This window comes from Coturnix japonica, unplaced genomic scaffold (genome assembly GCF_054131305.1).
Source record: "Coturnix japonica strain WE unplaced genomic scaffold, WE-NBRP24 Scf048, whole genome shotgun sequence".
NCBI lineage: Eukaryota > Metazoa > Chordata > Aves > Galliformes > Phasianidae > Coturnix > Coturnix japonica.
This window is the reverse complement of record NW_028188951.1, coordinates 727631-746052: the sequence shown is the minus strand read 5'-3', so window position 1 is coordinate 746052 and position 18422 is coordinate 727631. Positions and strand designations below refer to the sequence as shown.

Below are 18422 nucleotides of genomic sequence, written 5' to 3'. Positions count from 1 at the left end.
ACCCTTCCCCTCTGGGCTGGCTCTGTGCTAAGACCTCAGGAAGGAGAAGCAGCACAGAGCTTCAGCACCCTGCATCACCCCCAGGAACCAGCTCACCTTGAGTGCATCCAGGATGCGGCCGTCGTAGTCGATCACCACTGTGTCACCCTGTTCCCCTTTCAGGCCAGGGGGACCCTGCAACCGAGGATAAACCCTGCTTAGTTTTTGCAGCACCTGAGAGGCAGGCTGTGTGATTACCAGGCACCAATGTAATCAGTTCCTAGACAGACAGCTGTCATCCATCCAAACCTGAAAAGCCCATCAATGTACGTAACTGAGAGGTGCATCAAAATCACCACTTGAGCAACCCTATTCACAGCTTCTTACAACAAACCGAAAACAATGACAGGATGGTCACGCTGATAAGAAAATCAAGTCTCTACAGCATTTCCCAGTGCTGTCTCCATGGGCAGTATTTGGTATTGTTTCAATAAGCACCATCTGTATTTCCTAACACGGAACTGATCCTTACGCTATTTGACAACATGCTAAACAGGAGGAGGTGCTGTGGGGCAACTCAGGGCATGGCAAACCACAGCAAACACTAAAAGCAAAATCCTGAACATACGTACCCGGGGTCCGATGGAGCCGACTCCTCCCTTCTCACCAGGTTCACCCTGAAAACACAGATCACACTTTTTGTTTCAGAAACACCACGGAAAATATGGACTATTTATCCTACAACTAGGATATCCTACAAGCTAAATGGCACAAGATAACAGCAGGCATTTTAGATTCAAGCCAAAGTATGGTGCCAACAAGGAACTGCTGCACCCAGCAAAACCAAAACCCCCCATAAAAAAAACCACAACAAAACAAACAGAAAACCCAACAGATCCGACTTCAGAGCAAATGCATTTTGCACAAAGTGATGCTGGAGGAGCTAGCTGGCAGCAGGAAGACATCCATCTCATGGTGCAAGCGCTGCCTGCTGCTCCTGCCATGCCAAGCTCTGGTTCCATGTGCTGCAGCTTCTCTGTTTGCTTTAGGCTGAACGTTGCATGTGGAAAGTCTCAGCCAACATGTTTAAACCATTTCTGAGGGCGAGTTTAAGGAAGAAGTCCGTGCCAATTATTTTTTATTATTATTTTTTCAAGTGGGAGTTTTGAATGGCTTTAATATTCCCACCGCGGTGACCTGGAGTTCAGCTCAGGATTCAGAACTGCCCCTTCTGCCATACCCATGGAAATCTATTCATGAGTCGAATTAAAGCCCTTGACAAAGTAACGAATAATAAATGTACAAACACAAGAAGCCTTCACTGGAAAATTTCAATTCAGCAGATCCTAGGGGCAACAAACAAGCTCTGCTACCATATTTTTAGAACAAAAAACATTACAGGGTCATCCAAGCCCACGCTTCTGCATCCTATATAGCCTAGCAAGGAGCCACGGCTGTTCAATACAGAAAGCATGACCAGAGATAGATCAGACTAAATAAGAAGCAGCTGAGGAGGGAATAGCGGCTCATGAATGCTGTCCACGTTATATCATCACCACTTAACATATCAAGACTGTCTTACTACATCTCTTTGCAGTTCTGAAGATAAGTAGAACAGTAAGGCACATGAGTGCAATCCACTTTGAAGCGATACCACAACAATCAATGCACGGAGATCAAAACGTGATCAGAGATTTAGCTATCTGGATGAAAAAAGAAGCAATTCAATGAAAAACATTACAGGAGATGATTTTTGGAAACCCTTACATCCATCTCCAGCTTTCATTGAGCCGCCAGAAAAAGGTAAAATACTTCTCAGAATCTCCTGTTTGTTTCATTTTTGGCACTTTATGAGACTTTTAAACAGTAAAGGCTTGTGATGCCAGCTCAGCTGAAATGCACTGCAGCACAGTGCCTCCCCATTAGGCTGGCACTCACCTTGGGTCCTGGTGCGCCATCCGTGCCATTCTCTCCCTTCAGGCCTGTGCTTCCTTTTTCTCCCTGAAAGCAAGATGATTCAGATGAATGCAATACAGGTAGGATGGAGAATAAATTTTTCCTGGTTGTAGTTTTCTTGCTTTATTGTTACTTTTATGTGCAGAAGTGAAGAAAGCTCTGCTTTTAGCCTAAAACGTATCACGTTGCCCACGTGCAAAATAGGGAATGTTCAAGATTAAGGGGAGTTTTCAGGCTTAGCAGTTTGGCTGTGGGTTGTGTATTCATCTGCAATGTTGGCTCCACAACCACAATCCAAAGGCTCCCAACTGAAAGCCCGCTGGGTACAAAGCCCCATCCCAAAGCCCAGACCATCACCTATAACGCTGTTTGAATTATTTCTGCAAGTAGAGGCTCTCCATGGCAATTCTCTGCAACAGCCAACAAGTTGCAAACTCAAGGCAGAGGGATGAGTTACACATCTCTTTCTTTGCCTTTTATTGTTTTTCCATATTCAGGCAGAACTATATTTCTTAGCATGCCCCAACCACGATGCAGTGCCAACAAACAAGCCACAGAGCAACAGGTGCTGCCAAACACACGCATTAGATGACACAGAGCAGACACTCACCTTAGAGCCCGAAAGTCCCGGTTCCCCTGGGATGCCATCATCACCCTGACAAAACAAAACATATCACGTGAAACACAAACAGCCTGTACACATGTGCCACCCTAGTTCAACTTTCCATTCATCCCCATTGACCTCAGCGTAAATCTGAGCTTGGGTTTACAGGAAGCCAGGAGAAACTTGCAGCATGGTCTTCTGCTCTCATCCAGCTCTGTGTCAGCCTCCTCAGCTCACAGGTACGGGGTATGGCCACAGAGTTATATATTCGACCCACAAAGGGTTTTGGGGAGCCTCATTAATTTCCTACAGGCCTCCTGCAAGCTTCCACCTCACAGGCTTCACTGTGACCACCAGCACTCCAGGAGGAGACTTTCTGGGGCTCATGTGTCACACTTTGTTCTTCTGAAGTAATACTGCCCCGTAGTTGTTCAAGAGGTTTATTTTGCTGGGCAGTTATCAAAACTTTACACAAATTGTCATCTGAAAAATGCACATGGCCATGTCTGTTTTGGGGCAAAACAGTGAGAGGGAACGGCTGGGTGCTGTCAGCACTTTGGTTTTGGTTGGAGGCAGTGATTTATTCACTCCTCCACGGGGCCAAGAGCAGAAAACTTGGACACGTGCATCTCCCAGTCTTTGACACCCAACCCAAACAGAGCATCTGTCCTTCTGAGTGTGGGAAATTCCTCTCCTGCCCATGAGAATTGACCACACTGAGACTGTGTGTGGCCATGCCTCTCCCTGGGCTCTCCCAGGAAACCCAGCCCACCACAGGGCCTTTTGGGAGATAACATCCCCCAAAAGCCTCTCAGGCAAGCTCGAATTATTTGAGCAAAAGGCCTCAGACCTACTGCTTTGTTTTGGCATTCAGTATTTCATTCTTTTTGTCTACTGGGCAGATGCAATTGCAGCTTCTGGCCTGTTTGCTGTAATGAAAGCCATGCTTTTACACAGAAGCATCTACACTTTGGGGTCATGTGGTCACAGCTCTGCATGGAGCAAATGCAAGGGACCCTGGGGAACACCGCTTGGGCTGCTACATGCAGCCAGGACTGCAGCTTCTCCATCACCCTTTGAAGCAGTTTCCCTAGTCTAGCACTCAGCAAAGTAAAGCAAAATCGCTGTTTTACCTTCTTCCCTTGCACACCGGGCTCGCCCTTCAACAGCAATAAACACAAAGATGATTAGGGAAAAAGAAAACAAGGCCAACTGCACCCGTACTCAAAATCCATTGTCAAGTTCAAATAACTCACTTGTGTTCATCAACTTTATTCCCCCCAAAAGGAAGAAAGCACATCCCTACAGCACACCGACCCCCCGCAGCTCCTACCCACCCCATGTCAAGGTTTGATCAGAGGCAGGGGCTGTGCTTTTTGTGTAGGCTGCACATTCAGACAACTTGAAGTCAACGTCTGATTCACTATGTTAGAAATTCAGAGTCTGATCAATGTAGATGAGAGCAACTCCAATGTGAAATATGCATTCATTTTCTACTGCTCTTCTACAGAAATATGTCAACAATTCTTGTTAAAATCTGCTTATCACCCACCTTTGGCCCCGGGGGTCCCCTGGCACCCTATGGAATGAGAAATTGGTTGGTTATACTTGTTTGACAATAGAGCAGAACAGAATACAGACACATCCAGCAATACTTTCATCCCCATGAAAAATAAATGATGCAGATGCCAGCTTCTCATCCTCCCTTATAAGTAGAACCATGTTCCCAACAACCAGTAAATAGGTATACATAGATATTATTATTTGTGCATTCTATGCATTATAATTTTTGGTGTCAACAAGCAAAAACATGAAACCACCCAGTGCAAAGCAAGAAGCATATGGAGAAAGGGATGTCCTGGGCAGTGCAATAGGAACACCTTTGTGCAATACTCACCACAAGGCCGTCCTCCCCTGGCTCGCCTTTAAGACCCTACAAAAAAACAAAAACAAAAGAAACAATACCTGCAAGTATCTATCAGTCATTCCTCATTCTCAACACTCAGTGATAATCGGGCCATCCAATAGCATTGTGTTTCAGCTTGTTTCTTTATTAAATGAATGGCCAGTCATCTGGAGATTTGTAACAGGTTTTCTGATGCCTACAAGTTATGGAGGAGATCCCCTTTGGGCTTTCTGCATTACAGCTGGTAGCCACAAATACTTATTCCAGGTCCAGCTCTTTGCTTCAGAGCTGAAGGTAGAAACCGCCCTCTGCTCCTTCACCCTGAGACCCAAACCTCTGCAATGTGAGTGGCTACTAGTGCTGGAGATGCAGCATTTGGGATGGGGATGCCCTTAATTCTCTTCTCCCCTGCTGGTTTGGGGACTACACAGTATGTGCCCACTGCACATCTCTGGTCCTTACAGGGGGGCCTTGAGGTCCTCTTGGGCCATCCTTTCCTGTGTCACCAGGAGGCCCCCGGGCACCTGGGGGTCCTGGTGGACCAGGGGGGCCAGTGGCTCCATCTCGACCTTGATCACCCTGGAAGAAGTTCACACAGACACGGTGAGACAAAGCAGTGTGGGTAAGCACAGCAGCTTGGCATTGGCCAGAGGGTGCCCACAACACATGCATTGCATCCCCAGGCCATTGACAATCTGGCCTCTGCCATCCTGGGGAGGGGGTTAATTGCAGCAGCCAATTGGAAAGGCTGGGAGCAACCTCAGAGCTGCTCCAAGACCTTTGAGTTTAGTTCCTCAACTGGGATTTTGCTCAATGCGCCTTCCAACAGGGTTTCATCTCATTAAGCCTTTCCTCTACGACCGTCTGCATAGAATCCACCAATTCAACATAACCAGAAATAAATGAAACCCAACAACATGCTGGCGTGGAGCATGCACACAATTCCAGACCTTAGTAGACCACACCAAAAAAAAAAAACACCCCCCCCCCCAAAAAAAAGCAGTTCTTAGTAGTAGACTTTAAATACAGCCAAAGTCCTACATTAACATCCAGCTTAGCTGACGTCCTACTAGGATGCAAGGGAAGAAAGCAGCCACTGCCTCTCCTTGTGATTGCAAAGGTTGGGCACACGCTGTGCAAGGGGAGCACTGCAACCCGCCGCCGGCCACCGCGGTTCCAACATGCAGCTACACAATGGAAAACCCTCACGGAACGGCTGTGCCATAAATCTTTTAGCAACATCTGGATGGGTTACCAGCCAGGCTCCAACAGGACTGTATTTAGTATGTGGTCCACCCTCAAATCACGGACAAGTGTGGGATTTTCAGAAGTCCTTAAGTGACTCAACAGCGCAAACCCCGCTGCCTTTCAACGAGATCCGCGCCCCTAAATCACTGGCATAATTTTTAAAGATCCTATTTGTTAATCCTGAAAGCTGCATCCAATTACATGGCGAGTCTCCCACTGAATTTTGCCTAATTAAAAAGTCACATTTAGAGCGTGGGGATTTAGACAATTGCATTTTAACGCATTTTACTTTATGGCACCAGCACTATCCATACACCCTATGAACATTTATAGGACTTGCTGCATGATCCCCGCTTCCTGTGAAGGACCAAATGCTGAAACCCATCACTTCTGTGTCTCCTTGCTTTGACAAAACTCCCCCTGAATTCTAATAGTGTCACCCTGGCTGCTGCTTGCAGGCACCTCTGAGTGCCACATGGCAGTGGCAATGTCAAACAGCACCGGTGCACCATCAGCCGGAAAGAGGGAACAAAAGCAGCTCAAACAAACACAGCAAACCAGAGGCAGCAGATCTGATACATCTACCTTGAGCAGGCGGCGGCTAAAGACAACCTGATCGTTAGCCAGAAATCCATGATTGAGGCGAGGGAAAACCATCTAGCACAGTACAGGGAAAGGAGGAAGATGAAAGAGTGAGAATTTAGGATATAAGCACAGCACAGAGCGAGTTTGAAAGGCCATAAAATGCATAACAACTTCTCTTCAATAATTAATTGATACACAAGCAGTAGGTCTAGATGGACAACTGGTGGCTTTAACATTCTGGATGCACTGGAGGCTCAGTAAGTAGACACAGCAAAATAAATCTCCTTTCATGAGTTTACTGCACAATAGGACATTGAGGGCTGCTGGGTATGGATGATTCTCCACTGCAGGACTATTCTGCAGAATGCAAAGCATTTTCCAGTAAACCACATGGGATATATCCCAGCATTTCTCCCAAGACCAAATATTATCTTTTTAGAGGCTAAAATGAATACTGATGTATTCCACAGCCCGCAAAACACTGATAAATCTCTCAGATTTATACGATGCAAAAACAGCATATTCAGGCCATGTCAGTAGTCATTGCTATTGTCTTTCAGCCTTCCCACTTATCTAGAGAGAAGCAGTAGGTTTCCCTTCTCGGGCTGTTTTTGCTTTGCTTTTTCCTTTCCACCATCCAGCCCAGGGTCCATCCATCAGAAGACAGCAAGAGGAGAGACCAAGGGATGAAGCAAACAGCATGACCTCCAGGAAAGAGGATTTTCACTGCAGAGAAAGGCTTTAGCTCAGCCCTTACTCAAACACAGCCATCCAGGAAAGGAATAATGCCCAAATCCTAAAGAGTAAAATGAAGATGAAGCCCCATCCACATTAATGGTGTCACAGAGCTGTTGCACATTTTATTTTAAATGATCCCTGCTAAGGATGGTGACTGCCCTTAGGGGCATGAAATGCAGAGATGTCATCTCTGGCTCTGCAAACATCTGGACTATAGAGAGGCTGGTGCCAGGGGAGCACACAGTAAACCAGAGCTGCCCCACACTGCACTGGCCCTGAGGCACTCAGGCTGTTGGATCTGACCCTGTGCAGCAATGTGAGCTCAGAGAAAAGAAACTATGAACACTGACATTTGTCAGCTTCAGAGTATGCAATTCAGCTATTTCAACATCATGATTCAAAATAAGTAAATACTATGAAGACCTGCATGTTTCCACAATGACTGTCACAGTGAGTCCTGCAGGGCACTCCACATGCTGAGCTCTTACCTGCAATTTTAGCTCAGAAAGCATCTTTTTACATAAAGAGAGAAAAAGCCCCCATTCACCTGCTGAGCCCCAGCCCACAGATGCATCAGGTTAAACTCTGCAGCAGCTCAGAAGCTGATGCTGCTGCAACAGTCCCTGGCCATTCCTGGCTACTGAGCATGGGCACTTTTCTCTGCAACAAGAGGCAGAGGCAGTGGGAAACAAAACCAGAGAGCCAACAGCTTCAGGTCACCTTTGCCAGGTGCCTGGACACCAGATGAAACCCGGTGATGCTGCACTGCCGCTGTCCCTGAGCTCTAAGGAAGTGTTTAAGAGAGAAACCAGCATGAATCGCAGGGCACAGAGGTCCCAGCCCTGGCAGCATCCTGCTTTGGCTCCTTCCTTCCTCCCCAAAACAGAGTGGACACGTGCTCTTACTTTTTCCCTATCAATGCACCCAGGGGCACTGCACCAGTGCTGGGTATGTTTGTTCCCTGCCTGGTTAGGCACAGCCCCGCAGTGCCCTTTGCAGGCTCTCAAATGCTCAGCTTTGCAATTGGGTTTTGCCTGGTACAGCCCAACAGGAACTGCTGCCTCATGTCTCCAAAAATCACCCCCCAACATCCCCATGATCCACACTCATGTGCCTAATAACCACATATCCATGCTGCTGGCAGGTATTAATTAGGGACAGGTACAGCAGCAAACACCAACACATCCAGTAGCTGTTCCCCAATATCCTCATCTCACCTCCATCGCATGCAGTCCTTCCCAAACCAACCCAAGTGCTATTTGCTTTTAATCTGTCACTCCTGGCGATAACGTGTTTGTGCTCAGTCACACACTCTGTCCCAACCCCACCTCCCATAGACACATTTGTGAGCACACAGTGCTGGATACATCCAGAGTTATTTATCTTCCTGTTGATGTGATGACTTGCTGTGACATCTTTCAAGATCAGCTCAACAAAGCTACCACTGAAACTCGAGGAAGAAGATGGATTAAACTATGAAATAACAAATAATCTGGGCCAGATGGTATCAATAAGTTTCATATCCAATCCAGCCCTGAACGCTGGAGATGGAACGGCAGCGATTTTCACAGCAGGCACTGGCTGGTAGACCTACTTGGTCCAGCCTTTTTCTTATTCTTGTGTAAAAGGATGTGAATATAATATATAAAATATATATCAATATAAACAAAATGATACGAGAATAAAATAAAATCTGGACAAAGACCAACCATGGGAAAATAAGCACATAATTACTGGCAAATTAAAATACAAGACAAGCACTGCCATGTGTAGCTGACACTCATGTCTGCAAGTCCAGCCCAGGCCCCAGCCCACTGCTCTGCAGCAGGACTGGTGCTGCAGGCAGCAGTCAGGCTCCCTACTTATCAGCACCATGAGACCTGGAGCTCCAAAGCCTGGTGAGCACCTCCAGCACGAAGCAAGTCACTGACCCCACAGAAGTGACCCACAGCCCCAGCCAAGAGGCAAAGACTCAGGGCCATATGTAGCTGAATTGTCTCCCAAAGCCTTTTTTGAGGGTGAGTGGGCACCCAAAACAAGGCTGAGACCTTACTCTGAGCCCCTCTACAGCTACGCAGGAATAAATCTGGCTGGGGAATATTAGGGGCTCTCAAAGCCCAAGGGTGACATTTCCAGATGCACTCACGGAGCTGCTTTGGGAAATGACACCAAAAAGCACTTAGCAGCCTCAAAAAGGAAAAATGGCCCTGAGGCATCTCCAGCCAATGTTAACCACTGCCCTCTGCAGAAAACTCCACCTGCACTACAGACAGAACAATTTCCCCCTCACCTTTTATTTAATAGCCTTCATTCTCAACCATAGGCAGACTGGGCACAGCCTGCACATCACCCTCTTCCCATTCAAGTACTGGTTCTTTGATAACAGCAGACAAGGAGCAGTTTTAAGAGGAGAACAGAGCCTCTCTCTGACACAGAAAGAAGCAATGAGGGATAGGAAGGCACCTTAAATGCTTAATGGCACCCATGAAGATCTTCAGCTCCTTTCCCCATTCACATGGTTAGACAGAAAAACAACGTGAAGAGCTCCAAGGGCAAAACAAAGCATCTCCAGAACCGCTGCATGGACTGAGTTGCATGCGCTGCACAGTGACCAAACCCAACCAGAGCTGGGAGTGAAACAACACGCTGTGTCACTACTCACCCTCGGGCCGATGTCCCCTGCTTCACCCTGTGTGTCAGGAGGAACAGCAAGGTCAGCTATTAGAGGTCAGATTTCAAACACGAGGAACCGAGTGTGGGGTCAGCTGGACGAGGGAACAGCACACAGGGGAAGCGGGGATGGTCCTATTGCTTAATGTATTCAAAACCAGGGAGGAGAAGTCTTGGAGACAACACAATAGGGAATGATTCTGCCCTGGCAGGCGATGAAACATAATAAATCTGGAATAACAGATTGTTTCCAACTTTAAGGCTCCCCTAGCAAATGCTTATGTCCTACATATGCACGGACTAACATCACTTTCTGTACAGTAATGACATTCCTTGGCTGCTCAAGCTTCACAGGAGGATGTCATGCACACAGAGCAATGCCTTTCAGCTCCTGTGCTGACACAGCTCTATGGCTGAACCGACCCCAGTGGTGATGCCATGCTTGGTGTATATGGGCAAAGTGAACAAAAAGAATCAAGCAGAACAAACACACATAGCTGGTTTTTGAATAACAACATAGTAATGTAGTCTTTACCTTTTCCCCTTTTGGTCCTGGAGGCCCCTGGAAAAACATCAGAAGAACAACAATTCAGATACAGCAGGATCAATGCACACACTCTTACCCCAACATCAAATCCAAGCTGATTGCTTTCACCGGTTCACAAACCTGAGGCACATTACTATTACTTTAAGCAGTTTGCTGCTGGGTATGAACAGCACACTACTGGGATGCAGCAAGGAGGCTGTGCCTGCTCATGCAGGGGCACAGGAGTGGAGAAGGGCTGGGCAGAGCGGGCAGTGTGACAGCCACACGGGGGCACATGATGCTGAATAGATAGAAGACATGTCTCAAAGTATTAAATCACTTCTAGAAAAACACATGCTCGGCATATCATTACAACAATTATACATCTGTTTGAAATAAACAAGGAGGATGGGCTGCTTTCTTTGGCCTATTTGCTGAAGACATAAGTCATATTCCTTCTAAACAGCTTTCTGTAAGACAGACAGGCAGAGACACACTGCAGCCCCAAAGGGAAGCCGCAGAGCTTTGATGTGCTGTTCTGCATCCTCCAAGCACAAGACCATGGAGCATCATTTGTTCAGGCCAGCACACGGTGTGGAAGCAGTGCGGCACAGCACAAGAGGAGGCAGGAGGTCAGCAGTGATGCTGTATCCCTCCTGCTGGTAGCTTGGTTCTAAGCAAACCTGCTGGCCACTCACTCTTATGAAAGAGATTGTGAGCAGTCTGGTTTGAGTTTGGCCATTCTTATGTTCTTTTTCATTCAGGTTCTCCCTGCTGCTCATCCAGAGCTCTCCCTGCTGCCCTTCAGCCACTCGCATCCCCGCTGGATGGAAGGAGCTCAGTGCTGAGGTTTGCATCACTCTTTTAATCGTGGTGTTTTGCAAATTCAAAGACTATATATATATATATATATATATAAAAGCAAAAAAACCAAAACAAAAGCAAAAAAAAAAAAAAACAACAAAAACCCCCCAGACAAAGACTGAGCAGCTTTGGAAATAAAAGATCACTTGGTTGAGGACCAAAGCTTGAAAAGATTTCAAATGGTGCCCTCTAGTGAACGTGGGACAAAGCGAGACTGGGAAACAAAAACCAGAGGCAGCCATGAGCTCCTGCTGCAGTTTTCCAGTGAAAGGACTCGGCACCGACCAGTGCTCAGCCAACACCATGCAGTCAGTCATACACACAGAAAATATATTTGAGATTCTGCCCAGCCATTGCAGAGCAGTGCAAAGGAAGAGACGACACGTTCAGCACTTACTGGTTTGCCATCCAAACCAAGGGGACCCTGAAAAGGGATGGAAAAGAAAACATGATTAAAGAATAAAACACCCCAATAATTTATAAACATAGCAGTGTCAGTCATGCTCTGAAAGAGGCTCTACTCGCATATTGTACAATCCTCGGCTACGTTACTTATACACCTTATCCTTCATGCATGCGATCCAGCAAGAAGGTTTCACAGAAGCTGAGAGGTGACAACTTGCAGAGCACAAAGATGCAAGAAAGGAAGCGACAGGGTTAGTGACAGGGGCACACGGCTCCAGCACAGCACTCGGGACTACCTCAGGCTTTTAAGGACTAAGAACTGCTCTGGTTAAACTGAGTGGGTCCCAGGAGTGATTCATTGCTTGGAGCTGGATGGGTGTTCTGCTTTCTCCAAAGGACATGCTAAAGCTCTGCTCTACTCTGTGGGAAGCACCCATCACTCCCAGACTATAACGGGAAGCCTCGTGGATGGGGCCAGGTGTCTCACTGGGGAGGAAAGAAGGGTACATCCATCCCAGATACCCATGTACTTGTCCCATTCATAGCAGCACTCAGCCAGAAATACAGCTCTGTATTTGCAGGCCCACACTCTGGGCTACCCTGGCTCTCCCTTTCCTAGCCCTGCTGCAGGAGCGTGTGTTTGATCGATGTAAGCATCTATTTCCATTTAATGGTAAATCCAAGGAGAACTGCATTTTCCTTCTACCTGCAGCCCAAGCCCACAAAACCTCCCACTGCTTAGACACAAAGACAAGTCAGCCTGAAAACATTTCCCAAAGAGATAAGACATGACGGCTGCATGTCCACAAAGCACTCAGACTCCTGCTTGCCCCCCAGCACAGGCTGACAAGGGCTCCAGGCAGAGCCAAGGACTGTGCCAGGTGCCCCCACAGCATCTTTTTTGGCTTTGCAGCCCGAAGGATCTACAAGCACACACCCTTTAGATGGTCACATAACACAACAATAAGGAGTCAGAGTTCTCCAAGTTCCTTAGGAACTGTTTAGGGTGAACCTTTTCTGAGTTTAGCTTAAATCTATGATGCTGAAATGGAGATTAAAAAAAAAAAAAAAAAAAAAAACAGAAAAAAAAGAAGACGTTTGTAAGGGAAGACTAAAGCCCGCATTAAAAACAATGCATCCATCTCCCAGCTCCATCTGTCAAGTAAGGAATAAATCAGCCTGCAGAAGCAGCACGGCCCAGTTTAGAGTGTTAAACCCCAGGTCTGCATGGCTCTGTTGGGTGAGAGGCACAACCAGAGGGCTGGGGGGAGCAGTGCCAAGGATATTCACCTGAGAACAACAGGCATCCCTGTACAGCTGAGGTTTCAGAAGCTACCAGACATTCATTATGTTATTTACACAGTGTATGTTATGAGGAACTACCAGTACACAAATGTCAATACACAGAAGTGCTGATGAAAGATACGAGCTAACAGCTGTATCCACTGATACAGGCTCGCATTACTACAGCAAAACTACTCCTTCCCCTGACAGACATTGCTCTGTACTTCATCCTACCACACTTCTTTACATCACAGTGATTGGGAAAGGTGTCAGGTCTGCCAAGCTTCTCTCCTGAAGCTACAAAGGCTGGAGCTGATTGACCTGAAGCTCCTGATGCAGCTACTGGGGACCTCCAGAGGAAAAACATGGGACCTGAGCAGGAAACCCAGAGCACATCCAAGTTCTCAAAGAAACAGAAGTCCCATGGATTTAAAAAAAAAAAAAAAAAGAAATTTATAATAGCAATTAATCAGCTTCTAGCTATTCTTGTATCAGTCCACAAAGGGACATCCAGAAGGAAAAACAATGGCCTATTCAAAGAATGTTTGTTTGAGGGAAAGCATTTAATGCTTAAGAGAAACAATATCCGTTGGGCTTTCAAAGGGGCTCTGGGCCAGCCGCTCCGCTCAGCGGACAACGCCGTAAGTCAGGCTCGTAAATGTTCTTCAGTTCAGGCTGAGGTCTGATGGGCTGAAACCAACCTGCCCCGCCAGCAGCCCATGGTGGAAGGCCCTGAGCAGCCATGGAGCTGCTGGAGTAAAAAGGGAGATCACATTGGAGATGTGGGTGCGCTCCATGGGGAGCCTGCAACATTCAGGAGAGCCCAAGTGTTGAGCTCATGATTCTCCCTTCCTTGAATTCTGGTCCATGTCATTTTAATTAAAGATGAAGCAATGTTTAGTTTACTTGATAACTAAGGAACAGAAAAACAACAACTCCCTGTTCCCCAATCAAAAACCAACTCTAGAGGAGTTTTCATTTTGGAGGGGTCAAAAAACCACACTTAAACAACCAACAAAGAGCTTAAGAGAAGGGCGAGCTTTCCATACATCCCACGACAGAGCCAAAGCAATTGGAAGCTCACAGAGTTCTGCTGTGATTTTTGCTGGGGATAACACTCACTCCTGTCCTTACCCATGCTCTACTACAAGCCTTCTGCTCCTAATCACAGTGTTAACACTTCACATATTTCAACGCTTACAAAGTTGAGAGAAGATGAACCATTTTGTCTAGAATAAACATGATGCTTTGAGATTGAGTATAGAAAACACGCCACCAGCTTTCCTTAAAGTATGGATCTGAGCAAAACCACCACTGCAGTGACAAAGGGGGACAAAACCCATCAATCCCAAGCAATTTGAGCAAGCCAGCACTGGTGAGGTCCCAACTGGGCACTGGCGCAGCCATTGGTTGAACACTGGAGCCACTGATTGCTGGTAACTAACTCATTTTCTGATCACAAACCAGTAAGGACCACCTGCATTCAGCACCAGGTCAGAGCAGCTCTGCAGGATGTCACCGACATTTGAAGGGAAAGGAGGAAATGTTCCTGTCAGATTGATAAAGAAAACACATCTGCAGCATCTGGCTGGAGCCATGCTGGAGCGTGGGAGGCGAGGAGATGGGTCAGCAGGAGCAGAGGTGAGAGGTGCTGCAGTTGCACTCCCAGACAGTAACACCCATCACATGAAGACATGATTTATGTGCTAGCTGAGAGCACAGACCTGCACCAGGTGAGACGCTGGAGTGTGAGTGCAGTTTGCTACTGCTTCACGCACTCTCATTATATTTCTGGCATTTGTTTCACAGTAGAAACTCAGGAGGGTCAGGACACAGCACCAAAATACCTCATTTTTGCAGTGACAGCTGATTCACCCAATGTTCAGAGCCACCAAAAGGCTCAAGAACAATTTTATATTCACTTAAGAAGAAAAGATGTGGAACTTATGAGCTCTGATTCCAAAGCAAAAGCTCTTGCACTAATAATGAACACATCCCCTACACATCCCTTATCCTGCTCAGGGGGATGCTGGGTGCCAGCCTGGCTGACCTCCTGCCTTCCTCCATCACTGGGGATGGGTTTGCTTCAGCAACGCTGCAGAAATGTTAGGAGCAAAATATCGAGTGAAAACAAAGCCAAAGATTACTGAAAGGCCACTAAAAGGCCAACCCTTCTGAGTTGGGAAATCTTTTCTGGTGGTTATTTTTAATGTTTCCTGCTCTGCTAAAAATTAGCACAGGGGTCGGAAGGAACCCTGCAGTCAAATTTACATGGATCCAAAGGACTGCCTTCAATCTCTGCCTCTGTGGCTTAGAGAAATAGTAAAATCTTACATTTGGGAAGGAGAAAAGTGTCCGAACAAAAGGGCACGGCGATATTTTAGCACTGCCCCCAAAGGCATGGGATCACCGGGTGCTGCTGAGCTTATTTCTGCTCCATCCACCACCACCACTCTAGGAATCACTGACCCTTCCAAGCAGCAGCACTTACATACAGGTGAGGAGAGGCTGATTTCCTACAGCCTGTGGGAAGGGTTACCCCACATGCACCAATTGCAGCACCACTGCAGGCAATAGCTGAGTCCAGACAAATCCCCTTTGGCTATGAGATCTGCTCATGTGCTAATCAACACCCTTCACTAATAACATGCTTCAGATGGAACCAGGTCCTGCAGCCACATCTGAAGACATCGAATCCCCAGCAGAAAGCTCAGGCAGAGGATGCAGAGCAGCAGCCTGATAAGGGCCATGCATGGTTAATAAACCAACAACAAAAAATTGTGCTCTATTCCAAAAACATAACAATCATAAAAAAAGTCCTCATACTGTTGGGCAGCCTGATGTCCATTCTTTGACAGAAACAAAGCAGAAACGAGCAGCAATGTGCTAAGAACTTCACCCATAATGCAAACCAGAGTGTGGGACTCTGCAGGAGAGCTGCCACCCTGCAGGCTGGGCTGTGCCACACGAGCAGCCCCACCACCCAACGTCCTCTGCAAAGGGATCCCAGTGTGGATATCGGTGCTTGCAAGGGTTCCCAAAATCCTTTAAAAATACAAAATAAAAGGGGGAGAAAGAAAAGAAAGAAAAAAGCAGCCCTGGCACACACCCAAGGGTCTTTTGGAGCAGTACTGGATCCAACTCATCGTCCTGGTCCTCCTGGGCACCACCAGCAAAGGGGGGCTGCAGCACTTAGCTCCCAGCTCCCTTCCCAGATGCACCAAAAATGTTCATTAGTGGTTCATCACAGAGATAAGAGACCTTTTCCCCTTTATCTGCCTTTAACACAGAACTCCAGCACGTCACCTTCCATCTCTTCGCAGAACTCCATCATTGCTTTGCTAGACATCTTTCCAAAGATGCCTGGAAGGAAATTCAATTCTGAGCAGTGCAAAGGGATGGGAACAAATCACTGCACAGGATTGGCACCAGACACTGCTCCAATTCCTGAAGCTGCTTCGATGCATCATGAAGAAATGTCCCAAGAGAGCCATGGGATCACCCACTCCTCCCAGCACACAAGAAAGCAGAGAAGCCCTAAAGCTGCCTGCCCCGCTGCATGGGCCAGCTCCTGCTCCTCCACACTCTTGCACAATTGCATGAGATCGTGTCATCTGCTGCTGAGCACCAGGTCAGGAGTGAGAGCTCATCTGTGCATCACATGGCACAAGTTTGCTTCCAGAACAACCAAATGCTTTTATGGAAGAAAGTCCCCCGACTTCCCCCAAATTTCTGAGATTGAAATGGGTTCCACGTGTGCCGTGCAACCCCTCCTTGTAAGCATTTGGTGCCCAGTTGGGTTCTGGACATTTTGTGTTTAACATCCAGCTAAGAAAGGGAATTAAACTTCGACATTGGTAAGCAACTGTGTTGGAGAATTCCAAGCAAACACTTCAACCTCTCAGTATCTTTATATTCTTGCCCTGCTAATGCAATTCCAGCTCTATGGCTCTACTGGGATTGCCTCCCCTTTGAGCCCAATGAGCAGACTTGGTTTTCCTTAGTTTTCTTCTGTGTACAAGCAGAAAAATTCTCCTTGCAATTGTTGTTGGTGCCTTTGCTTGGCCAGCAGTGCTGGAAGAGGAATGGGAAGCCCAGCAGACAACCAATGCATCTGCCATTCTCCTGCTGGATGCAATGAGGCAACTTTTTATTTTTCCCTGTGCAAAAACCTACCTCTAAATCCAAAGAAAAACAAACCGCTGCTCTGAAGAGATGTTCTTTACCAAGTCATTGTCTCCACAGATAGAGACAGTAAATGGACACAACAGGAGAATGCACTGGGTCTGCTTTCCTGGCTTAAAGTTACCCCCTCTAGGCAGTACGTGAATTGGCCAAAAAGCTGATGTTAGAATGAAGAAACTCAAGCTACAAAATCTGCCTTGTAAAATGAATTTTCTGTTACTTCTGTCTTTTGGGGCCTTACTGGGAGCAAATGACTTAATTCACAGGAGACATCCCTGAAGTCTGAATATTTATGAATAAAGATACCCATGAGAACAAACATAGGACTGAAGCCTGCAATTAAGGATTATGACTATGATTCAACAGTTATGGCCTTGATGAACCTAGCCGAGGAAATGAAAAAGTCAACTTGACAACGGCAACCTTCATTGTGGGGATGGATACTAATTACACAATGTAGTTCTATGAGATATCTAACAAAGTCAAGCATTAAAATATGACTTTTGATACAGGCATTCACAACTACCTGAAACACCCAGGGAACATACAAGCACTCCACGTCTATAGACAAGCTACCACTCTGGGTCTGGAAAGCATCAGCCTATTGCAAAAACAAAACCAAACAAAGAAAAAACCCACAAGAAAAGTATGAGATCCTGCAGCCCATGGGGTCTGACCATGTAGCGTGGTCTCCCATTCCTGGCAGTCTTCCTGAAGCGTTAATCTGCTGCTCCCAAACACACCCAGCTAAACCCACGTTCTGGAGCCTTCTGGGAAACTCAAAGGGACCTCAGCAAGATGGAGGAACTGCCACCAGCGGTTGGCTTTGGCATGTGTTCCTCATTTCTCGCACATCAGCCCGTGTTCAGAGCACGTTTATGGGTTGCACACAAACAGCTTACATGGACTTTCCCCTGCTGAGTTATTTACATTAATTGAAACTCCTAATTGCTCGCTGGAGGAAACTCCAAACTCAGTTGGTTGAAGCCAAGGTCTAGGGCTGCCACCAAGAGCGCTGCCATGCTGAGGTCCTGGGAGCTACAAAGCCAGCTTCCCTTCTGCAAGCGCTCCTTCAGCCCCGCTGCTCCCAGACATCAGCTCAGAAATAACATTTGGCTTCGCTTTTTGCCTTGAAAATTAATTAAAACCAGAGGTTGTCATCCTTGCAAGTTCATTTCTGGCTCTAAGCACTACAGCTGAGCACTTAGCTCACTATGCAGAGATCCCCAAAAAGCATTTCAGAAGATGCTGAGCCGCTTAGCTCCAACTGCAACTTAGCCCAAGATGAGATTTTATCCTGTGCAAGAGTATCTCAGTTCTGACTCAGCAGTTATTCCCTGCAAGGGGCATCAGAGTAGAGCAAAGTCTGTGCTATTCTCAAAGTTCACTCAGCACAAAGTGCCAGGATGCAATGAGGGTTTGGAAGGCCCCTGTTGCAAAGTACATCATTAAAAACAACCAACGACTCACTG

The 18422-nt window shown here is 46.8% G+C and overlaps 1 protein-coding gene across 1 annotated transcript in view; it reads right to left on the bottom strand.

Moving 5' to 3' along the window:
- Positions 1-18422, bottom strand: part of COL23A1 (collagen type XXIII alpha 1 chain) — a 146726-nt gene that overhangs the window by 10445 nt on the left and 117859 nt on the right. The window contains exons 8-18 of the mRNA XM_085532091.1: positions 11474-11500; positions 10222-10248; positions 9679-9705; positions 4908-5024; positions 4437-4472; positions 4092-4118; positions 3673-3699; positions 2546-2590; positions 1918-1980; positions 612-656; positions 97-174 (exon numbers count right to left, since the gene is read on the bottom strand). Of these exons, the coding sequence (XP_085388217.1) occupies positions 97-174; positions 612-656; positions 1918-1980; positions 2546-2590; positions 3673-3699; positions 4092-4118; positions 4437-4472; positions 4908-5024; positions 9679-9705; positions 10222-10248; positions 11474-11500 (519 nt within the window). The remainder of the gene's footprint in view (positions 1-96; positions 175-611; positions 657-1917; positions 1981-2545; positions 2591-3672; positions 3700-4091; positions 4119-4436; positions 4473-4907; positions 5025-9678; positions 9706-10221; positions 10249-11473; positions 11501-18422) is intronic.